General features: G+C 37.7%; 1 protein-coding gene across 1 annotated transcript in view; it reads left to right on the plus strand.

Annotated features, from left to right (window-relative positions):
- PARD3B (par-3 family cell polarity regulator beta) overlaps window positions 1–25,694 on the plus strand; it is a 1,081,037-nt gene that overhangs the window by 850,968 nt on the left and 204,375 nt on the right. The window contains exon 19 of the mRNA XM_030803127.1: window positions 576–686. Within this exon, the coding sequence (XP_030658987.1) occupies window positions 576–686 (111 nt within the window). The remainder of the gene's footprint in view (window positions 1–575; window positions 687–25,694) is intronic.

Here is a 25,694-nt window from a genome sequence, read left to right on the forward strand (position 1 = left end):
TTCGAGACCAGTCTCACCAACGTGGTGAAACCCCATCTCTACTAAAAATACAAAAATTAGCTGGGCGTGGTGGTGTGAACCTGTAATCCCAGCTACTCAGGAGGCTGAGGCACGAGAATCACTTGAACCCCGGGTAGCAAAGATTTCAGTGAACAAAGATCACGCCACTGCACCCCAGTCTGGGTGACAGGGTGAGACGCTGTCTCAAAAAAAAAATAAAAACTAAAGAAAGTCCTACCTCTAAGCAACCTGAGTAATAGAAGAATCACAAAACAAGCTGATGTTTCTGTCTTTCTCAGACTTCCATAAAAGCACGTGATATTGTGCATGATGCATGATAAATATGAGTGAAAAGAAGGAAGGAAGGAAAGAAAGAAGAGAGAAAAGGGGGAATTTCATAATGGCATTATTTTTCTGCTTTCATTATCTTATCTTAGTTCCATTTTATGCAAAATGATCTTGACTTACTTAGAATAAAGAAGTATGACTTAATGAGCTCATCCCATAAATATCTTAGCTTTACCGCAAAAATGATGTGATTATTGTTAACAACCTTCTCCTTCACATTTCACTAGATTTGGAAAGAAGAAAGAGGACAAGGGTGCAAAAGCTGAGCAGAAAGGTACTCTGAAACATGGTGGCCTGAGAGAAGAAGAGCTGGAGAAAATGAAAGAAGAGCGTGAAAGGTGAGCAGAAGTGCCGAGACCTTCATTTTCTTTGACTTTATGGTCTGGGTTTAATTTAGATATTGCAACAGTCAACTGGAGAAATTTCATTTTAAGAAGTATAGGGATTGACCGATCTGAAAGGAAAGGTGTCTGATGCAAAAAGAACCTCCCTTTCTGGAAATTTTTATTCTATTTTGAGAATAAATTTGCTTCATGTTTTTACTATATCAGTTCCTATAATTCCATAACACACTACCACCTGTTTTGACCATAAAAATGCATATTTTCTCTATATCTTTTTTTTTTTCCAAAGAAAGGTCATTTGGATATTGATGTTTAGAACTATCCAGTTCCCATAGTCTGTTCCTAATTTTGGTCAAGCTGTGGTATACCTTCTTAATTTTATTCTGCGCAATCCGTTTGAGTCCTGTAATTTGAGAAGTGAATGTCCTTCATTCTTTAAAAAGACACTGTCTTTTATTAGGCTATCAGCAAGCTGAAGAGTATGTTGCCCATCTGTTAAAGGGCCAGCTTCATTTGCTGGAATAATGCCGGTTTGCAAGAGCTGAATTCTCCTGCTTGAGGAGCTTAATGTTCCATTTGGACAAGAGGTCCTTCACGTATCTTTGATGTTAACTCTGGCACTTATCGCAAGTAGATGTGTAAATGTCTGATTTTCAAACATGTTATTGAATATTCATAATTCTCCTGAAAATTCTTTGCCTTCACAACTAAATGGAGCTTGGAGAAAGACTGAGATTATGACAAAACCAGCATATAATTTTAAGTGTCTGATTCTGACTTCATCATGTATGTACTCAGATTTACACAACTTTTCACTTGCTTATTAGTTACATTAGTTCTTATAGTTTCTAGAGAGGCCTTTCTTGTATTGATTTTATTACTTTAGTATGTGTACTAAGACAATCATATCTATTCATTGTGTTTTCTAGCACAGAGCAGTCTAAGAGTATCTACTGTTAACCTTTGACCACTGTTTTGTAGTCTGTTCCCGTTGAGAAGGCTGACTTTTTCAATAGCAAGGAAAAAAAGCTATTTAGTCCTTTCTCATTTTTGAGAGGTTGATAAGCTGAATTCTAAGGTCACTGGAGCAGTTAAAAGGAAATGAAGTGTTTTACATTGTTGTTGACTATTCACCTGACAGAGCTATCCTGAAGACATGAAAGATATTCTCCGTCATAACCTAAGATTCAGCAATCCTGTAATGTAAAATGTAATCCAGGCTGAGATTTTAATGCATATATTGGCAAAGGCCTCTATGTGGGGAGCCTACATCATAGATCTTTGCTGCTCCCTTGACTTCTCTTACTGAGGTTACATCCCATGCCTCATCTTCAGGAAACTGAGCTGTTTGCTGGAATGCAGACTTTACATTTTTTTGTAGCTCATACTTACTTGGGACAGGGGAAAAAACTCTTAGTAGCTGGGGAACTGTGTGCCAGCTAGAAAATTGATAACCCATAAAATAAGGTGAGTTGTCTTTAAGCAAGAGTTCATTTCCTTTCTGGTTTTGCCTTTACTAGGCGGGTGCCTGAGGGAGTCTTGTTCTTAAAAGCTGAGCTGTAAATTCACTTCAGCTGGCTATATAGGCTTCGGATCCAATTTTCTTAAAATATGTCTGGTCAAAATATTGAAAGAACTGTACTATTAGCCTCCACTTAGGCCACTTCCCACACATGAACACATAAAACACATCTGATAGGGGTTTCCTAGAGACAACATTGTCTCGATCATGTGTTAGAGGAAGACGTTGAGGAGTTGATTTTATGGTTGGGTGCTATGGAATTAATGACCAAGGGCATTTCAACAGCTCAGGGGCTGAGAGCCACGGATGGTGGAGGTGGAGGCTGAACATCTGGCATTGCTCCCAGTGCTGGAGTCCTGATCCTTAGCTCTCCATTATCTATGGGAAACCAATTCACAACTCTTAAAGAACTCAGCGAGTGTATCACTCTTCATGATATGGCAATGAAAAAAATAGAATAAAGTAAGAAATAGTGATAAAAGCTATTATACTTTTCTCCTAATATGTTTGAAATTTGTTTCTTTGATGTGATTCAAGCCATCCTATTGCTTACTTTTCTCATCCTGTCGTAGGTATCATAATAGATTTACATTAGCATATCTCATTCTCAAAATATTTAATGCACCTAAATAAAATATATACTGTAAAGTACTGGAGCCAGCTTGTACCAGCTTATGGGAACCAATTGTCAAACTTTCAAGAATTTTGTAAGCTGGCTGATAAGCCATTGGCAGTTTGACATTGGCTATGGTGAGTATATTTATAGCACAGTTTTTCTGAAGACCTAGTTTACCAGCACACTGCTACAGGTCTGTGACAGCTATCTTTAGTGCTTATCCAGGAGGCAATTATCCAAAGAAGAGGCAGGAAAAAAAAATCCAAATTCAACCACATGATTTCTTGTAGCTGAGTTTCTCAAAATGTGGTCCAGGGACCAACTACATCAGAATGAATCATTAGAAGACCTTGTTAAAAATGAAGATTCCTGAGCCCCATACCAGACTTGCAGAATCAGAACCTTGGGATTTGGAGCCCAGGAATCTGTGTTTCATACACAAGCCCAAGGTGATTCGTCAGCAGTCTAAAGTCTGAGAACCACTGACTTGGAGGAACAGAATTTGGCTATAACATAAAACTATTCTTATTTAGTGAAAAATGATACACAGGATTTTTTTCTCAAAAGGACTGAGTGGCCCAGTCTACAAATATTTTCCTTGTTCTTCATATGCCTTCTCTGAAATATCTTTTCCTACTGGTACAATCTTTTGTAAACAAGTTAGAAACCCTAGCCAGTGCTCACTCAACTAAGGGAATATGGATCACTTGCCCCCAGCAACCCTCATGCACACAAAACTTACAAAAGCGGTTATCAGTTCATTAAGAAAATTTTGGAAACATAAAAAGTATAAAAACTATTAAAACCGTGCATAACTCTACCATAATCCCATAACCACTACTAATATTTTATAATCTTTTTTCTATGCATATACAGTTTGCTCCATATCCATGGGTTCCACATCTGTGGATTCAACCAACCACAGATTGAAAATATTTAGAAAAGAAATTTCACAAAGTTCCCAAAAGTAAAATTTAAATTTGCTGTGCCAAGTACTACATTGAAGCTATGCAAATGAAGTGATGTGTAGGCACTGTAATAGGTATTGTAAGTAATCTAGAGATGATTTAAAGTATATGAGAGGATATACATAGGTTATATGCAAATATTACTCCATTTTATATCAGCGAGTTGATCATTCACAGATTTCGATATCCACAGGGTGTCCTAGAACAATCCCCCATGGATACCAAGGAACAAATCTCTTTGAACACTTAATGTCGAAAACGTGGCATCTATAACATCTTGCTTTTTTCATAGCATTATATGTTGAACATTTTTCCCATGTCATTAATGTTTTTAAAATATGTCATGTTGATCACTGCCTAATATTCTATGAGATCAATATACAATAAATTATTTACCTTCCATTGTCAAACACTTAGTCTGTTCCCATTTTTATCCTTTTTTTCTTTCCTTTAAAAAAAAATAGAGACAAGGTCTCTCACTACGTTGTACAGGCTGGTCTCGAATTCCTGAGCTCAAGTGATCCTCCTGCCTCAGCCTCCCAAGTGCTGGGTTTACAGGCGGGAGCCACCATGCCCAGACTGTTTCCATTTTTCACTGTTTCAAATAATACCTGGATGAATATCCAGGTACAAATGTCTTTATAAGTTACCTCCTTAATCGTATAATTCCTATTGAAGTTTTAATTTCCTTGTAATTGTTTTACCCTAGGATTAATCTAACCTCAATTCTAAATTTTAGGATTTTATATTATCTCTCCCCATTCATCTAATTTTTTTTTGCTGATTTTCTTATCTCATTTTAAGTTATCCACATATCTAATTCCTGATCCAGAGCCATTTTGCTGCTATATATGGATAGTTTATTTATAACTACATGTATTGAAAAAGTCCAAAAAGGCATAAAAGATGAGTTGGGTTACGAGATTAGATTAGAGGAATGCAGAGTCTAGAACAGTGGTTCTCAATGGAAGGGGGCAATTTTACCACAAGGGCATTTGGCTATGTCTGGAGATATTTTTTGATTGTCATAACTTGGGAAGAGGGGTGAGCAGTTACTGCCTTTTACTAGGTAGAGGCTAGGAATGTAGCTAAAAATCTTACAATGCACAGGACAGCCACCCTCCCCACAACATGAATCATCCAACCCAAAATGTCAATAGTACAGAGTTTGAGAAACCCTTTTTTTTTTTTTTTTTGGTTTTATCTTTTCTCATTTAGAGGCGAATTATTCTTTTTTCTTTTTTTATCCTTTTTTAAAATTTTATTATTATTATACTTTAGGTTTTAGGGTACATGTACACAACGTGCGGGTTAGTTACATGTGTATACATGTGCCATGTTGGTGTGCTGCACCCATTAACTCGTCATTTAGCATCAGGTATATCTCCTAATGCTATCCCGCCCCCCTCCCCCCACCCCACAACAGTCCCCGGTGTGTGATGTTCCCCTTCCTGTGTCCATGTGTTCTCATTGTTCAATTCCCACCTATGAATGAGAACATGCGGTGTTTGGTTTTTTCTCCTTGCAATAGTTTGCTGAGAATCATGGTTTCCAGTTTCATCCATGTCCCTACAAAGGACATGAACTCATCATTTTTTATGGCTGCATAGTATTCCATGGTGTATATGTGCCACATTTTCTTAATCCAGTCTATCATTGTTGGACATTTAGGTTGGTTCCGAGTCTTTGCTATTGTGAATAGTGCTGCTATAAACATACGTGTGCATGTATCTTTATAGCAGCCTGATTTATAATCCTTTGGGTATATACCCAGTAATGGGATGGCTGGGTCAAATGGTATTTCTAGTTCTAGATCCCTGAGGAATTTCCACACTGACTTCCACAAAGGTTGAACTAGTTTACAGTCCCACCAACAGTGTAAAAGTGTTCCTATTTCTCCACATCCTCTCCAGCACCTGTTCTTTCCTGACTTTTTAATGATGGCCATTCTAACTGGTGTGAGATGGTATCTCATTGTGGTTTTGATTTGCATTTCTCTGATGGCCAGTGATGATGAGTATTTTTTCATGTGTGTTTTGTCTGCATAAATGTCTTCTTTTGAGAATTGTCTGTTCAGGTCCTTCGCCCACTTTTTGATGGGGTTGTTTGTGTTTTTCTTGTAAATTTGTTTGAGTTCATTGTAGATTCTGGATATTAACCCTGTGTCAGATGAGTAGGTTGCAAAAATTTTCTCCCATTCTGTAGGTTGCCTGTTCACTCTGATGGTAGTTTCTTTTGCTGTGCAGAAGCTCTTTAGTTTAATTAGATCCCATTTGTCAATTTTGGCTTTTGTTGCCATTGCTTTTGGTGTTTTAGACATGAAGTCCTTGCCCATGCCTATGTCCTGAATGGTATTGCCTAGGTTTTCTTGTAGGATTTTAATGGTTTTAGGTCTAACATTTAAGTCTTTAATCCATCTTGAATTAATTTTTGTATAAGGTGTAAGGAAGGGATCCAGTTTCAGCTTTCTACATATGGCTAGCCAGTTTTCCCAGCACCATTTACTAAATAGGGAATCCTTTCCCCATTTCTTGTTTTTGTCATGTTTGTCAAAGATCAGATAGTTGTAGATATGTGGCATTATTTCTGAGGGCTCTGTTCTGTTCCATTGGTCTATATCTCTGTTTTGGTACCAGTACCATGCTGTTTTGGTTACTGTAGCCTTGTAGTATAGTTTGAAGTCAGGTAGCCTGATGCCTCCAGCTTTGTTCTTTTGGCTTAGGATTGACTTGGCGATGCAGGCTCTTTTTTGGTTCCATATGAACTTTAAAGTAGTTTTTTCCAATTCTGTGAAGAAAGTCATTGGTAGCCTGATGGGGATGGCATTGAATCTATAAATTACCTTGGGTAGTATGGCCATTTTCAGGATATTGATTCTTCCTACCCATGAGCATGGAATGTTGTTCCATTTGTTTATATCCTCTTTTATTTTGTTGAGCAGTGGTTTGTAGTTCTCCTTGAAGAGGTCCTTCACATCCCTTGTAAGTTGAATTCCTAGGTATTTTATTCTCTTTGAAGTAATTGTGAATGGGAGTTCACTCATGATTTGGCTCTCTGTCTTTTATTGGTGTATAAGAATGCTTGTGATTTTTGTACCTTGATTTTGTATCCTGAGACTTTGCTGAGTTGCTTATCAGCTTGAGGAGATTTTGGGCTGAGATAATGGGGTTTTCTAGATATGCAATCATGTCATCTGCAAACAGGGACAATTTGACTTCCTCTTTTCCTAATTGAATACCCTTTATTTCCTTCTCCTGCCTGATTGCCCTGGCCAGAACTTCCAACACTATGTTGAATAGGAGTGGTGAGAGAGGGCATCCCTGTCTTGTGCCCATTTTCAAAGGGAATGCTTCCAGTTTTTGCCCATTCAGTATGATATTGGCTGTGGGTTTGTCATAGATAGCTCTTATTATTTTGAGATACGTCCCATCGATACCTAATTTATTGAAAGTTTTTAGCATGAAGGGTTGTTGAATTTTGTCAAAGGCCTTTTCTGCATCTATTGAGATAATCATGTGGTTTTTGTCTTTGGTTTTGTTTATATGCTGGATTACATTTATTGATTTGCGTATGTTGAACCAGCCTTGCATCCCAGGGATGAAGCCCACTTGATCATGGTGTATAAGCTTTTTGATGTGCTGCTGGATTCGGTTTGCCAGTATTTTATTGAGGATTTTTGCGTCGATGTTCATCAAGGATATTGGTCTAAAATTCTCTTTTTTGGTTGTGTCTCTGCCAGGCTTTGGTATCAGGATGATGCTGGCCTCATAAAATGAGTTAGGGAGGATTCCATCTTTTTCTATTGATTGGAATAGTTTCAGAAGGAATGGTACCAGCTCCTCTTTGTACCTCTGGTAGAATTCGGCTGTGAATCCATCTGGTCCTGGACTTTTTTTGGTTGGTAAGCTGTTGACTATTGCCTCAATTTCAGAGCCTGTTATTGGTCTATTCAGAGATTCAACTTCTTCCTGGTTTAGTCTTGGGAGGATGTATGTGTCGAGGAATTTATCCATTTCTTCTAGATTTTCTAGTTTATTTGTGTAGAGGTGTTTGTAGTATTCTCTGATGGTAGTTTGTATTTCTGTGGGATCGGTGGTGATAGCCCCTTTATCATTTTTTATTGCATCTATTTGATTCTTCTCTCTTTTCTTCTTTATTAGTCTTGCTAGCAGTCTATCAGTTTTGTTGATCTTTTCAAAAAACCAGCTCCTGTATTAATTTTTTGAAGGGTTTTTTGTGTCTCTATTTCCTTCAGTTCTGCTCTGATCTTAGTTATTTCTTGCCTTCTGCTAGCTTTTGAATGTGTTTTCTCTTGCTTTTCTAGTTCTTTTAATTGTGATGTTAGGGTGTCAATTTTAGATCTTTCCTGCTTTCTCTTGTGGGCATTTAGTGCTATAAATTTCCCTCTACACACTGCTTTGAATGTGTCCCAGAGATTCTGGTATGTTGTGTCTTTGTTCTCATTGGTTTCAAAGAACATCTTTATTTCTGCCTTCATTTCATTGTTTACCCAGTAGTCATTCAGGAGCAGGTTGTTCAGTTTCCCTGTAGTTGAGCGGTTTTGGGTGAGTTTCTTAGTCCTGAGTTCTAGTTTGATTGCACTGTGGTCTGAAAGACAGTTTGTTATAATTTCTGTTCTTTTACATTTGCTGAGGAGTGCTTTACTTCCAACTATCTGGTCAGTTTTGGAGTAGGTGTGGTGTGGTGCTGAAAAGAACGTATATTCTGTTGATTTGGGGTGGAGAGTTCTGTAGATGTCTATTAGGTCCACTTTGTGCAGAGCTGAGTTCAATTCCTGGGTATCCTTGTTAACTTTCTGTCTCATTGATCTGTCTGATGTTGACAGTGGGGTGTTAAAGTCTCCCATTATTATTGTGGGGGAGTCTAAGTCTCTTTGTAGGTCACTGAGGACTTGCTTTATGAATCTGGGTGCTTCTGTATTGGGTGCATATATATTTAGGATAGTTAGCTTTTCTTGTTGAATTGATCCTTTTACTGTTATGTAATGGCCTTCTTTGTCTATTTTGATCTTTGTTGGTTTAAAGTCTGTTTTATCAGAGACTAGGATTGCAACCCCTGCCTTTTTTTGTTTTCCATTTGCTTGGTAGATCTTCCTCCATCCCTTTATTTTGAGTCTATGTGTGTCTCTGCACATGAGATGGGTTTCCTGAATACAGCACACTGATGGGTCTTGACTCTTTATCCAGTTTGCCAGTCTGTGTCTTTTAATTGGAGCATTTAGCCCGTTTATATTTAAAGTTAATATTGTTATATGTGAATTTGATCCTGTCATTATGATGTTAGCTGGTTATTTTGCTCGTTAGTTGATGCAGTTTCTTCCTAGCCTTGATGGTCTTTACAATTTGGCATGTTTTTGCAGTGGCTGGTACCAGTTTTTCCTTTCCATGTTTAGTGCTTCCTTCAGGAGCTCTTTTAGGGCAGGCCTGGTAGTGACAAAATCTCTCAGCATTTGCTTGTCTGTAAAGTATTTTATTTCTCCTTCACTTATGAAGCTTAGTTTGGCTGGATATGAGATTCTGGGTTGAAAATTCTTTTCTTTAAGAATGTTGAATATTGTTCCCCACTCTCTTCTGGCTTGTAGAGTTTCTGCCAAGAGATCAGCTGTTAGTCTGATGGGCTTCCCTTTGTGGGTAACCCGACCTTTCTCTCTGGCTGCCCTTAACATTTTTTCCTTCATTTCAACTTTGGTGAATCTGACAATTATGTGTCTTGGAGTTGCCCTTCTCGAGGAGTATCTTTGTGGCATTCTCTGTATTTCCTGAATGTGAATGTTGGCCTGCCTTGCTAGATTGGGGAAGTTCTCCTAGATAATATCCTGCAGAGTGTGTTCCAACTTGGTTCCATTCTCCCCGTCACTTTCAGGTACACCAATCAGACATAGATTTGGTCTTTTCACATAGTCCTATATTTCTTGGAGGCTTTGTTCATTTATTTTTATTCTTTTTTCTCTAAACTTCTCTTCTCGCTTCATTTCATTCATTTGATCTTCCATCACTGATACTCTTTCTTCCAGTTGATCGCATCGGCTGCTGAGGCTTCTGCATTCGTCACATGGCTCTCATGCCTTGGTTTTCAGCTCCATCATGTCCTTTAAGGACTTCTCTGCATTGATTATTCTAGTTATCCATTCATATAATTTTTTTTCAAAGCTTTTAACTTCTTTGCCATTGGTTCGAATTTCCTCCTGTAGCTCGGAGTAGTTTGATTATCTGAAGCCTTCTTCTCTCAACTCATCAAAGTCATTCTCCATCCAGCTTTGTTCCGTTGCCGGTGAGGAGCTGTGTTCCTTTGGAGGAGGAGAGGCACTCTGATTTTTAGAGTTTCCAGTTTTTCTGCTCTGTTTTTTTCCCATCTTTGTGGTTTTATCTACCTTTGGTACATAGTGATGGTGATGGTGACATACAGATGGGTTTTTGGTGTGGGTGTCCTTTCTGTTTGTTAGTTTTCCTTCTAACAGACAGGACCCTCAGCTGCAGGTCTGTTGGAGTTTGCTAAAGGTCCACTCCAGACCCTGTTTGCCCGGGTATCAGCAGCGGTGGCTGCAGAACAGCGTATATTGGTGAACCGCAAATGCTGCTGCCTGATCGTTCCTCTGGAAGTTTTGTCTCAGAGGAGTACCCAGCCGTGTGAGGTGTCAGTCCGCCCCTACGTGGGGGTGCCTCCCAGTTAGGCTACTCGGGGGTCAGGGACCCACTTGAGGAGGCAGTCTGCGCATTCTCAGATCTCAAGCTGCATGCTGGGAGAACCACTACTCTCTTCAAAGCTGTCAGAGACAGACATTTAAGTCTGCAGAGTTTACTACTGTCTTTTTGTTTGTCTGTGCCCTGCCCCCAGAGGTGGAGCCTACAGAAGCAGGCAGGCCTCCTTGAGCTGTGGTGGGCTCCACCCAGTTCGAGCTTCCCGGCCGCTTTGTTTACCTAAACACCTAACTCAGCAATGGCGGGCGGTCCACCCCCAGCCTCACTGCCACCTTGCAGTTTGATCTCAGACTGCTGTGCTAGCAATGAGCAAGACTCTGTGGGCATAGGACCCTCTGAGCCAGGTGCGGGATATAATCTCCTGGTGTGCCGTTTTTTAAGCCTGTTGGAAAAGCACAGTATTAGGGTGGGAGTGGCCCGATTTTCCAGGCGCCGTCTGTCACCCCTTTCTTTGACTAGGAAAGGGAATTTCCTGACCCCTTGCGCTTCCCGGGTGAGGCGATGCCTCGCCCTGCTTCAGCTCGCACACGGTGCACTGCACCCACTGTCCTGCACCTACTATCTGGCACCCCCCAGTGAGATGAACCCGGTACCTCTGTTGGAAATGCAGAAATCACCTGTCTTCTGTGTTGCTCACGCTGGGAGCTGTAGACCGGAGCTGTTCCTATTTGGCCATCTTGGCTCCTCCCCCCCAAAAAAACCCTTTTATAATCTCCAGGCTTCACAAAGAGCAAGGTACTCTCCTAGACATCAGAATTGCATTGTGTCATATTTCCTGTGGATAATGCAGAGAAATCTAGATCAGATGATATAACCCTAGAAGGATTATTAGCTATTTGAGAATGGTACCCAAACATTATTGATGAATATCCCATCAATCTAAGCTTGCAAGAATACTCTTTTTCGTTAAATTTTATTTTTAACCTTGGCCTGTTGAACATTGGCGTTAGTGATGGTGACCTGTTGATCAGATTGTGGATGCCACAAAACTTCAGGGGTTGACAATATGTCCGGTGACAGAATCAGCAGGAACAATGGACTGAATTAAACATAAAAAAAGCTAATAGAAATAAATGTAAAGTCTTGCATTTAGGTCCAAAAATGAACTACACATACACAGGATGTGGAAGGTTTGATTTAATACCAAATATATGAAAAATTTGCCTGATGGTTTTAGTTGAGCGTAAGTTTAGCGTGAGTCAACATGTGGATATGCCTGCCAAAAACTTAATCTGGTCCTAAGCTACATTACTGAAAGTTCATGTACCAAATAAAGGAAGCAACAGTAATTCTAGTTTTACACTGCTCACATCACACCTGGAATATCCTATGCCTCTCTCTCACACAGAGAATGTGGGTACTAAATCCAAGTCTTATTAAAAATGTTGAAAGACCTGAGAATACACAGCTTACAGAGTCAAGACTTTGTGGATTTCTCATGTTTGAAGAACTGTTACATAGAAGAGAGATTAGATCGGTTTTGTAGCATCCATTTTATTCTGTTCTGCTTTATCAGTTTATTTGCTTATTCATGCATTCATTTATTTACTTTATTGAAAACAAATTATTTACTTTAATATTTATTTTCTTATTTATGTCTTTGTCTCTTGAAGATACTAATGGAGCATTATTTCAAGAGAGGTAGTTTTCAGCTTAATGAAAGGGAAAAGTCCTTAAAATTAGGGTGCAGTATGAGGCAGTGAGTTTGTTGACACTGGAACTGGTGAATAAGAAGCTAATGAAATGATTACATTTAGAAAGCATTAGTTCATCACGTAAATATTGGACTGGATCAGAGTTGTATAAATTTCCATCACTGATCTATTTCCTTTATTGTCTTAATTATATTTATACATAATCAAATAAATAAAATATTATAAAAATACATAGCCATTGTAAGTTAGCTTATCTTATTAAGTACGTTAAGCCACATAGCACCTAAAATCTTCTTGTGTATCTTTTTTTTTTTTTTTTTTTTAAGACAGAGTCTCGCTCTGTCACCAGGCTGGAGTGCAGTGACATGATCTCGGCTCACTGCAACATCCACCTCCCAGGTTCAAGCAATTCTTCTGCCTCACCCTCCCAAGTAGCTGGGACTACAGGCGTGTGCCACCACGCCCAGCTAATTTTTGTATTTTTGGTAGAGATGGGGTTTCATCATGTTGGCCAGAATGGTCTCAATCTCTTGAAATTGTGATCCGCCTGCCTTGGCCTCCCAAAGTGCTAGGATTACAGGTGTAAGCCACTGCACCTGGCCTTCTAGTGTATCTTAAATGCTACTTTGTCCTTAGATGATCTCTAGGGTTCTTTCCAGATATTCCAGTATGAGAAATATCTAAATATCTTAAGTATGGAAGCATTTACTTTTACTTTTCTAGAGCAATAATTATTGAACTTGCCATGGCATTGGTTTGTGGTAGTGCATACACCATTGTTACCTGAGTGTATAAGCCCAAGTTTCTTGCTCAAGATTGTGTGGTAGGATTTTCTTAATCTCATGTAAGAGATTTCTGAGCTTATGATGTGTCCCCTCCTGTTACAAGTCAAACAGTCTATTGCAATGAAGCCCTGCATTAAATAAACTCATCATTTTGTTCATGCTTCAGTGAGATTAGCCATAATAAAAGATTAGCTCCAAAGGCCCATATTCATTGCTAGAGATATGAACCCAGTGTTTTATTCAAAGATGATTTCTTCCAGCATTTTTCAAACTAAATTAAATTAGCATTTTTCACACATTCAGATTATGTAAATTAGCATCCTTAGCTGAAAGCAAGAGATTGTCTTAATATGTCAGTAAGTATATATTGTTGTTATTTAGTTCTAAGACCTAAGTTTGTAACCTTTTACAACGTATGAAATTAATCAGAATCTTGGACCTGTAAAATACCAAACTAAATACTTGTATTCTTAATACTGTCTCAAAAATCCAGTGGAGATTGGTTAAAAGAAAAATATGTCCCCCTCCTCATCATTAATTTAGTATTACTATCCTGGGAAAAATATCTCCACTGACACCAAAGACTGTCTTCCATTGAAGTCCCCTATTACTGACCCTGAAATAAAACTTCAGTAAATGAAGTTTTCTCCTAAAATTGAAAAAAAAAAATTAATAACATGAGTTATATACTCCAAAATCTTCCATTACTCTTATACCATGTCAGAGTTTATTTTGCAGGAAGCTCATTTGTTGTATTAATTAAACATTGCTTTCGTAGATCTTACTAGAATCTTAGCAGGATACATGAGGAGATGGGAGAAAAAAAAGAGCCAACCTCTTCAGCTTCAGCATTGAAAAGTATGAAAACATATGGCTCTTGTTTTCAACAACTAGCCTGAACGGAATGTCTAAGTGAGAGTGAAGCTAAGATTTAGGAAAGTTAATCGGTTTCAGTGTCTGAATTCAAGGTTCTTAGTTTTCTTTCCTTTTGGGAAGCCTTCCAAGAACTGCAGAGACTTCTCCCTTGCCTTATCAGCTGAGCTGCTTGTGGCCTGTTCCCTTTAGTTTAAATCAATACATGTGTTTTTGATATTTGGCAAACCAAGATTTAATTATGCAGCTGCAAGTTCCCCACATAAACGAAATGCATCTTAGAGATATAAAAACATTCAGAAACCATTTATAGTTTGAGAATTCAAGTGGGTGAAAATCTATTCCCAACCTCTCAGCATTTTATTTAATTATGAAGGATTTTTATGTTACTGGAAATTGAAATGAAAACCAGAATAAGGCTAGAGTTTATCCAACATTTGTTCATATTGAAAAATGAAGATGCTTATTAGAGTCGAAGAAGGAAAAGGAAAGTATTACATTCTGGAATTAATATTTTGGTTGTAATCTACACACAAATAACGCTCCTAAATATATACAGCAACAAGTGAATTGATAGTATTTTGTCATTATTGTACACTCAAAAAAGGATGTATTAAAGAAACCAGAAGGTTCATTTCTTTAATTTGCCAAGCGATTCTCAATAATTAATTATTTACTGAACTTAATAACTTTGGCACTGTTTAAACTGTTGAAAACACCCATGTTTTGGCATGATTACATACACATGATTAATTCAGCATGGTTTTACTCATCACTGAATATCCCTATCTTTTGCAGTAGAATTTTCTAGGTCCTGTGGTTTGGGTAAAATAAAATATTGGAATGATTCCCAGTTTTAATAGTCCCAATTTATTATTACTACTGAACCCTGATCAGATCATGGGCTGGATTAGATCCCAGTTTTTCAAAATGCCCCAATTTATGGCTCCCTTAGAATGCTGATAAAAATGTGTATTTGAATAAGGCTTTGGTTGGCTAAAAAAGATCCAGTTAATTACTTTTAGATCCTTATTAGATCGTCACTGCATGGAAGTTATGAAAAATCTTACTAGGTGGTGTTTCTCAGGACAAGGTCATGTTCTCATTTTATGCTGACAGAAAGAAGCTATCAGATTTCTGTTTTTCATAGTACTAACCAACTCAGTGAATGAAAAGAGATCTTTCTGTATCCCTGTGATTACTGTTGATGCTCGTGTAAAGGTAAAACTATCCATCTTTCCTAGAATGAGAATTAAAAATATATAGAGAAAGAACATAAACACAATGGCATAGTAGCCATACACCCACAGTACTCTTTATTTGGGGGCCATTTTTCAAAATTTGCCTCTGATTTAGAGAAATTAGGGATTTAGACACAGCAGGGGTGAAGGTAGCTTTAATATCTATACATTTATTTGATCTCTGTAACACCTGTCTTCTCAGAAATGCTTGCGGTCACCAACAAAACTTGGCACATTACTACTGTATTTCTATAGACCAGAGATGGAAACACCTACATCCTAATGCCATGCCAGCATTTTTTATGAGCCAAAATCCTTTTATGAGACTTGAATCAATGTTAGAAGTGCTGTATTAGCAACTGCTTGTCAGCCGAGCTGGATTAATACATAAAATGAATCACTTGACTGGCATGCTTTCCAACAGTCATTTAGGCAAACTTCTATGAAGTACACCAGCTCTTTACAAATTGTTTTAAATAATTTTAAATATTTTTAAAGAATTCATGTACCCTGGAGTGATGTATTACTTTATTGTATGTAGTTGCAGGGCTGTTGGAATACATTCTGAAAAGGAATTATACTGAATTACCTAGAATGATTCCACAGAAATGTTTAGAGTATCTGACCTGATAAAAATATGGAAATTTTAAATTTCACTGATCCAGGATATTTGGTTGTAATATAAACGTATTAAATACAGAAATAGATTATTCAATATAATCCACAATTTTTTTGTAATTCACTGGATTTTATGCCAATCAGAGAAACCAGAGCTGTACCTTGGAGATAAAGTTTGAATATCCCTTGTCTAAAATGCTTGGAACCAGAAGTGTTTCAGACTTTGATTTTTTTTTATTTTGGCATATTTGCATTATGTTTACCAGTTGAGCATTCCAAATCTCAAAATCTAAAATCAGGAATGTTCCAATGAGCATTTCCTTTGAGTGTCATGTCAGCCCTCAAAAAGTTTCAGATTTTGGATTTTCAGATTTGGGACGCTCAACCTATACAGATAAATTTACTTTAATGGGGTTTAAATACAGCAGTGGCAGAATTTGAGAAGAGCATTTTCTATGAAAGCTTTGGGGGACTGTAAGTAGGTAGAAGGCCATTTCGTGACTAGAATTTAGGAATGAGAGCTTCTGTTTTATTATTTGTTTTCGTGGCATTGGATAAGCCACTTTTGAGGATGTATTCTTATAGTTTCTCTTTTTAGTACCATGAAATAAAATGGTAATAATAATACTTAAAGGCCCCAGTTGCCTACATTTTGTTTGGATAAAATGCTTTTTAATTTCTAAATTCTTTAGAAGAAAAAATTTGTGTAGATAAAAGTTTAGTGAACCCAGAATATTTTCTGTAGGCTGGTTTGGGGCTGGATGATATACTAGTAATCTTAATTTGCTGAAAGTGCTCTCTGAAAACTGTGGATATATCAAACTTCTGTAAATCAAATATTTTAAAAGAATTTGTAAGTCTCTCACCTTCTTTCCTTATTTGAACATTTGTTATATCCTGCTTTGGGAAGCTTTCATGACAGGCCAAGGTTAGTTAATGTTCACATAGGTTGGCAAACTCTATATGATTTGTAAGGATGCTCAATCTATTGTCTTCTGTAATCTTCTCCCCCATCACCACCCAGCCTCCACCCGCCCCATATCCTTCACATAGAAATACTAACCTAGGCCTGTGATTTACAAACTCCAAACTTTGAATGTGCTTTGTCTGCATTTCCTGGACAGCTTTTTACATCGGTGGTTCTCAACTTTGGGTGATTCTGACCCCAGTGGGTATTTGACAATGTCTGAGAACATTTTTAGTTACCATACTGTGGGGGAAGTGCTACTGGAATCTAGTAGGTAGAACTCAAGCATCTTTTTCAGCATCCTATACTGCATAGGACAGCCCCCTGCAACAAAGAATTATCTGACTCACGATATGACTTGTGTCAAAGTTGAGAAACCATATTTTAGATAGATAGATATAATAGAAATGTACTACAGATATTTTAGTAAGTCTGTAGTTGAACCTAAGGATATGTATTTTGAAATTATTTCTCAAGTGATTGTCATTTATAGCCATGTTTGGGACCAACTAATGTAGGTGATGGCCCCAGAGAGGTGCATGGCCAAGTGGAAAGATTACAAGGCCCAGGAGTGGGTTAAAGATAACTCTGCATGAACAAACTTACCTGCTTCAAGCCTCATGTGTTAAATGAGAAACCTGTCTTTCAGATTGTTGTGAAAATTAAAACCAGTATTTATGAAGCATGCGCTGGTTCAGTCTAGGTGCTGACTGTTATTTTCTGACCTGCTTTGGGAATTAAAACCCCAGATAACCTATGCAGTAGCCTTTGGGAGCCTAGAATGCTCTGAGACACACCATCTATGAAAGTTGCTGAATTGGATCCTGTTATGATGAAGGAGGCCAAGTTGAGCGGAGACTTTGCCCAGCTGGGAGTCTTGCCAGATACTTCCATTCAAGAAGCTTCTCCTCATTTTTTATTGATCACCGGTTGGAAGTTGCTCCTTAAGCATAGTGAGCTTGGCATGAGATGGCAGCACAGTAGTGTGGGGGGTGCTGGCTGCGGCCAGTTCTTGGCAGGCCTAGAAACACATTCAGGGAGAAGGGACACAAATGGTGTGGGTGACTGCCAGCTTCTCCAAGTCCACAGGGTGTGTGACTGCAGAAAACACTTGTAACCACAGTCATTAAATTCACAAAATTCTCACATTTGCATTTCTGTTCTATATATTACATTAAGGGGGTGGCAACCCCGATCTGCTAATATGTGGAATCCGGTCTTTGGAGGAAATGGGATGAAAATGTCCTTTTCTTCCCGTTCCACTCTTTCCCAGCTACCTGCCTTTTCCCTGGAGTATAATTACTTAATGACCTTACAGTGCATCTGAAGGAAATTCAGATTGCTGTCCCAAGGAATCTGACCCCTTTCCCAGGCACAAACTCCTGCCTCTTTCTGGTTTGTGTCCTTTGTTAGCATCTCATATTGAGAGTTAGAGAGGCTGAAGTGGTTTGGGCTGTGCACAGAAGTCTGTCTCTCCAAGAGGTCTTGGAAAAGCCGCCTCAGCCGTATTAAACAACAGTAACAACAATGGGCTGTTTAGATGGAAGATATAAGTATTCATGTTCTTGGAGAAACTTACATAGATAATTTCCGAAGTTATGATTTCTTGAAGCAGAGATTATTAAATTATGACAGATTGGAGATGAATGAATCAGTGATAATTGCTTTGACCAAAGTCATTCCTCTCTCTCTCAAACTTTCAGTGGCTCTCTATTACCTACTGCATACAGTTCAAACTCTGTCCTAACATATCTGACTTTAACCTTTCTAATCATAATTTCCACCCCTGACCAATATGACCCCTATACTCAGCCAATCTGGAATGTTCATACTCTTTGAGATTAGCACTTTCCAATCACTTTGCCATTTCTAGTACCATTTCCCCTGTCTGGAATGCTCTTCTCCTGTCTGGGTTGGTCCGAATGAATGGAAATTCAATGAAACCTCGCTTTCTCCATTATACCTTCCCAAACTACCTAAGTTGGAAGAGAATTCTTCCGTTACCTATCCTGGGTCAAGTTGCTTGATTGTGGTAATTTTCAGTTTCTTTACCTACAAAATGGGTATATAACATCATACAATGTTATGAGAATCAAATAAGACTCTGAAGTGAAGCATTCAGAATAGTGCCAGGCACAGAGATAGCCAATAAATGGTGAACTTACTATTTTTCTTCGTCTTTCTTTGAAAGAGAATGAACATGAGTATCAAACTGTTGGGTTTGAAGCCTGGCTCTTCCCTGTGCTAGCTGTGTGATGGTGCATGTTTTGAGAAAACTTTCTGATCTTGATCATTTAAAGAAGAAAAAAAGGATAAAAATATCTAGCCTTCAGAGTTCCTATAAAATTTACATAACATGAAATACTTAAAGTACCTAGAACTGTGCTTGGCACATAATAGACATACATTGTGATTATTATTGTTGTTATTTTTCTGCATGGAATTGTAGATGTTTGTAATTTACAAACATGCCTGCTCTCCCTTACTACCTCACCATTTCCTTGGGGTGAGGATGACGTTGTAATCATTTTTCTGTTGCTCTCAGGATCTAATACATTATGTTTCACAGAATAGGCACTCAATAAGTAGTTGCTGAACAATGGATGAATGAATGAACAACTATAAAACCATACTGATTTTAATTTTATTTTTCAAGTGAATAATTGTCACAATGGAACTAAGGGCAGAATAGGCTAAATCAATGGTAGACAAAGCTATAGCGTTTAGAGATATAAGACTTTCCCTGGGCTATGAAGTGGTGTCAAGAAATATGAGGTTATTTGTAACTGGCAGTGGGACAGTGGAAATGAATCATTGAAGCATAGTGGCCAGTCCATCAGGACTATCAACACTTGTTTCCCTGTGGCTGAACCAGATCCTGAGAGACGCAGCCTTAAAGTGAATGAAATTTCATCCACTTCACAGGGAAATGAAAATGCTGTGGGCCCAGAGAGTGGTTGTTTGTTGCTGTTTTCCAATTGTGCTTGTGTCCCCATCCCCTTTCAATGACTTAAATTTAATCCGTTGAAATTATTTTTAAGTACCATTTATTTTAACCTTTTAAAATGGAAGATATGCCTTTTTAGGGAAAATTGAATTTGGTTGTATGGATAAGACACACTGTCCTTGGCTTATTCTTTGTCAAATGAGGATATTTTTATGCTGTATTTTGAGCTGATTCAGTCAGAATTCATGGTGCTGTTTGTATTTTGGGGGCAGGCATAAAAAACTAATGTAAATGGAGGATCATGAAAAATGGCAACAGCCATTTGTGATGTATCAGATGCCATCAAGCTACTCTTTCAAGGAGGCAATAGGACTAAAGTCCAAGTCCATGATTAGGAGTCCACATCATAATTACATTAGAGCCTTTATCTTGTAAAATATTTCTAATCTATACTCTCCTGCAATTACATGTCTTTTCTTCATGTCTAAGTACTAATTCTCTTGAGGCATAGATTGTAACTTGTTTCATTTTCTTACATCAGGGTAGAGAGAAGATATTCAGTAAAGTCCTGGTTGACTTAGAAGTATAAAACAGTATTAAATTTTGAATAAGTTACTTACATAATTTCAAAAGCTGACAACATTTTAATAATCAGTAGGAAAAGAATAAGCATCTATTAAAATATCTTGCCAAACATTCTTGCTTATTTTTGAAAGTATAGTGGCCTCCTTAAAAATTACCTTGATTATAATAGTACGCACCAGTTTTTTAAAGTAAAGAACAAATGAGTAGATGAGGAATTGCTTAGCCTAATCATTTTTTGAAATAATAGTGGACTCTATTATTGACAGCATCAACAGCTAATTAAAAATTCTATTAGTGAAGATGTAAAAGATGGCACATTTCCAATCTAGATTGACACTGAGGACATAGACATAATTGATATTTGTTCAATAATCCTAAAATGTTTCACAGTCTCTAATAGAGGCTGTGATTGCCAAAGAAAGTTTCAAGTGCTAAAAATATATATATTCTAGGCACTTAAAGATATTTTCAGATCAAGTAATGCACCTTTAAAAAAAGTAAGATTTTAGCTGAATGAGCATCAAAGGATATTTTAGTGGGTTGACTTTGTTTTTTTAAAAAAAAACACAGAGTCAAGATAATATATGGTGTAATTCATATGTTTTTAATCTGGTTATAGTGGATGTAATAAGAAAGTCAAGAGAGGATAATTTGCTAGTTAGACTTTTAAATTTTAGAGCTGCATTTTTTGTAATGGTCACATAAATGAATGCATATTGAAAAAATCTGCAGTGATCATTAATATTCCACTTTGGAAAAACAAGATCATAGCTTTAACAAAATGCTTCAATATTATAGTTCACTGCTTTTGACAATATTAAACCCAAATTGAATATTTTTCTATATAGGATATTTTCACATGGCAACTTAAAAACTTGGCATAATAATTTTCCTGCTTTTGATAATCAATTCTATTCCCAATAATTATAGATTTACCTCACCAATTATTTCAAAGGGTGAACAGAGAAGTAAAGCCTTACCGAGAAAGGTAGTAAATGAAACCAGAACATTTTACAAGATGTTAAGAAATGGGCACTTAATTCTTGAGGAAACATAACTCATCTCACCAGCAAACAAAAATCCAATGCCAAGAAAACTGATATTATGCTAAAATGTTCACTGCCTCAAGTGTGTATATGACTTAAGGTAAAAATGGATGCCTAATATCATCAGTGACCAATTCATGCCATTGAATGAAAACTATTCAGAGGAATAAGCACACTCTACAGCAGCTAGTTGTGCAATCCTCATTGATCAATTTGAAATAACCACCTGCGGATATCAATTACCTTGGTCCATACTGCTCTTGCTCACATAAGCTTGACTGTGCCTCAATTCAAAGAATTTTTTTTTAAATTGTGACATAATAAACTAATATGATGTGTGAACCAACATGGGAATTTAAGTTCTCAAAGATATACTGAAAGATTTTGCCTCTGAGCAGGAGAAACACACTTTACTAAAATTATGCCAATTGACACAGGAAATTTGAGGAAGATCTCCAAATATCACAGATTAAACCCGAAATATGTAGTATGTTTTTACAACTTTTCTAGGGCATTTGAAAACATATGCAACTATGTAGACATGTTTATGATTCTATTTACACATTCATTTTTACATTGCCTTATAATCAGATGACACAGGAAAGGAATTTTTTTTCATTTGAAGGAATATGAGAAACAGTTTCAAGCATAGAGTAGCTGAGGAGAAGGGGGCTTTATTACTTTGTGACATCCTGAGGGCATGCTTCTGGTATGAAGAAAGCCTAGCTGTCTGAAAGTATTCCTGTTTGTGAGAATACCCTAATGCTGTGACCATGAGTGTGCCTGCATGTGTGTGTGTCTTTGTGTGTGACATAGTTACATAGATAGATAATATGTATATAGGCTTAACAGTGTCTGGTAATACCCTACTACATCCCCTTATGAGCATCTGATAACCATTCCCTAATGAATTGGAAAAGTATTATTTTAGTTAAATGAATGATTACATACTACCTGTTTTCATGCTGTATAAAAGGATACCAATGAAGAGAATTAGGTTCTTGGAGAAACAGGGAGATGTTGAAAAGCAATCAAGAAAAATGTTGGGGTAAAGGGACTGGAACACCTGCAGGGAGGGCACCATTCCTCCTCGCATATGTCTTCATCCCTGAAAATCTGCTAAGCCCTGGGCCTGCAGGTGAGCAGCATGCACAAAAATAGATTTGTTAATTTTCTGAAAAGAATACAGCTGGCTGGCTCAAAGAGTTAAGGCAACATGCTAATAAGGCTGATGTCATATAAACTATGCCCCTTTATGGATGATTGAAGCATTAAAAAAAATCACTTAAGTATCCACTGTAGTGCAAGTAATATAATAGATGCTAAGGACTCAAGGATTAATTTTTTTTTAAGGAGAAACAAGATTTCTTGGTCTTCTTACAATGAGCTCAAAACTCCACCTCCAACCCAGGTAAACCTCTAAAAATATATTCTGTTGGACCTTCAAGGCCTTCAAGCTAAGGGAACAACTGAACCTTTCTTTTCTTTTCTTTTCTTTTTTATTTTAAGTTCTAGGGTACATGTGTATAACATGCAGGTTTGTTACATATGTATACATGTGCCATGTTGGTGTGATGCACCCGTTAACTCGTCATTTACATTAAGTATATCTCCTAATGCTATCCCTCCCCTCTTCCCCCCACCCCACAACAGGCCCCGGTGTGATGTTCCCCACTCTGTGTCCATGTGTTCTTATTGTTCAACTCCCACCTGTGAGTGAGAACATGCAGTGTTTGGTTTTCTGTCCTTGCGATAGTTTGCTCAGAATGATGGTTTCCAGCTTCATCCATGTCCCTACAAAGGACATGAACTCACCCTTTTTTATGGCTGCATAATATTCCATGGTGTATATTTGCCATATTTTCTTAATCCAGTCTATCATTGATGGACATTTGGGTTGGTTCTAAGTCTTTGCTATTGTGAATAGTGCCGCAATAAACATACGTGTGCATGTGTCTTTATAGCAGCATGATTTATAATCCTTTGGGTATATGCCCAGTAATGGGATGGCTGGGTCAAATGGTATTTCTGGTTCTAGATCCTTGAGGAATGGCCACACTGTCTTCCACAATGGTTGAACTAGTTTACAGTCCCACCAACAGTGTAAAAGCTGAACCTTTATTTTCAGGAGGAATACCTGAGAGATCATAAGAGGGTAGAGCAGACTTGTCATCTCCATACTCAAAAAGTGGCATAGTCTCTCCCATAGTTTATTGGATGCCTCTCTTTGCATCTCATCCTCACGGCCCCCAGCCTGATCTCCACAGGCTGGAACCTTCCTTGCAAGATCAATCCAGCCCCCTTAACCTTTCACTGAAACATGGAAATGTTTCTCAGTCTCCTCTGCATTTAGCAGTTGTAGGCACCCTGCAGATGGGGCCTCCTCTGGAAGCTGGCCTTCTCCGGGAACCCCCAGTGGAGGCCTTTATTGTGTCCCACCCACTTTGTGTGCACTTGAAAATCTAACAAGCATGCGTTTTCCTAATGGGCAGTACTCCTTGGATAAACTATTGTTAATCTATATCATCTTGTATTCTCTTGTGTCTTTTTTTCTTCTTTCCTCATTTTTCATTTTTTACGTTTTCTCATATGAAAGGTCACCTTTACTTGGTCACTTCAGTGGAATAGTTCCCAATTTCAGGCCTAAAAGCTTATAAGAAAGATGTATATTTTGATGAATTTTCATACTTTTGATCATCTGGAGAACTAACGTAATGTGTTTTAGGTCCCTGGACCTTTTTCCTTGAGATGTGCTGTCACACCTTTGAATCTGAGGTTAAATTGAAGTTATATGAAATTTTTCCACTTAGAGGATTTGGATAGATATCTTCTGCTATGATTCACTTTTGACTTTTTAATTATTTTTGGCCTGAACTCTTCAACAATTCAGCAAATATTAATTGAGCATCTAGGCACATGAGGGAAATGGCAAGATGTGTAAAACACAATCTAGTCCCTGCCCTCAACAAGTTCATGATTAAGGAGAGAGCAGAGAGACCAATACACAACTAATTATAATAAAGCTAACTATGATAAATGCTGAAAGGGGGTTTAAAAATGCTATATGATCACAGAGAAGGCAGCCATGAGAAAATAGTGTTGTAGCTGGGACAATAGGACACACCCTCTTTATCACCCAGTATTTCCAGACACTTGCAATGAAATCATTAGATTCAATTATAAAGTACAACTTAAATGTGCAGCAAATTAAAAGAGACTTTAAAAAATTTAAATTCTTAATCCCATCAATAATACATGATATTTTTGCTGCTAACTAGAGAGAAATTTAAGACTCAGGGAAAATTTTCATTTAAAATCTAAGAGATTTTCCAAGCAATCAGGGTGTTTTCTATTATAGTTTCTTTCTCTAAAGCTGACAGAATATAGTAAAAAGTTTAGGACAAAACTTTCTGGGAAAATAGCAGTTGAGACAGGCAGATAACTTTGGGTCATAAATTTATATTACTGAATATCTATTCTGCAGACACATACAAAATTTATTTAAATATTTTAAACTATAAACTATAATCTTAGTAGCCTAGAATGTTTGGCTAAAATATTTCTATACTTATAAGTGGGTTACAAACTATCCATTTGTATATAGTACTATGTAATATATATACATACAGTAATAAAGCACTGATATGGTTTGGCTCTCTCCCCACCCAAATCTCATCTTGAATTGTAGCTCCCACAATTCCCATGGGTCATGGGAGGGACCCAGTGGGAGGTATTTGAATCATGGGGGTGGGTCTTTCCCGTGCTGTTCTCGTGATAGTGAGTAAGTCTCATAAGATCTGATGGTTTTATAAAGAGGAGTTCCCTGCACAAGTTCTCTCTCTTTTATGGCCACCATCCATGTAAGATGTGACTTGCTCCTTCTTGCCTTCTGTCATGATTGTGCGGCCCCCCCTAGCCATGTAAAACTGTGAATCTGTTAAACCTCTTTTTCTTTATAAATCACTCAGTCTTAGGTATGTCATTATCAGCAGTGTGAAAACAGACTAATACAAGCACCATAGTAAAAAATGGTGGAGCAAATTGAACTGTCTTTACAGTTTTGAAAAACTGAAGAAGCCAACTAGGGTGACCAAAGGTCAGTTTTCCCCCCATCTATTGACATAGATAAGGCAGACCCCAGACTGCCAGAAAAAAACAAGTTCCATATTACATACAAGTCACTTACTCTTTAAACTTCTCAAGTTAGTAATTATCCCAAAACTTCATTAATCTGCAGTCTCTTCTGAACACTCCACTAGTCAGGAGGGAAATGGGGAAAGGGGAGAATCAGGAAGAAATAAGAAATGCTTCCCAGTGCCAGGCACATGGTAGACTCTCAGAAATGTGGATTAAATGGATGAGGTCAGGTCACAGGTAATATTTAGTTACTTCATTGTGATTCCTCCCTACCCCAAGGGTTACAGGATGAAAACTGCAGTGGAGAAGGATGGTCTTCAAAT

The sequence above is a fragment of the Nomascus leucogenys genome, chromosome 22a, assembly GCF_006542625.1.
Source record: "Nomascus leucogenys isolate Asia chromosome 22a, Asia_NLE_v1, whole genome shotgun sequence".
In the NCBI taxonomy this organism is placed as follows: Eukaryota; Metazoa; Chordata; class Mammalia; order Primates; family Hylobatidae; genus Nomascus; species Nomascus leucogenys.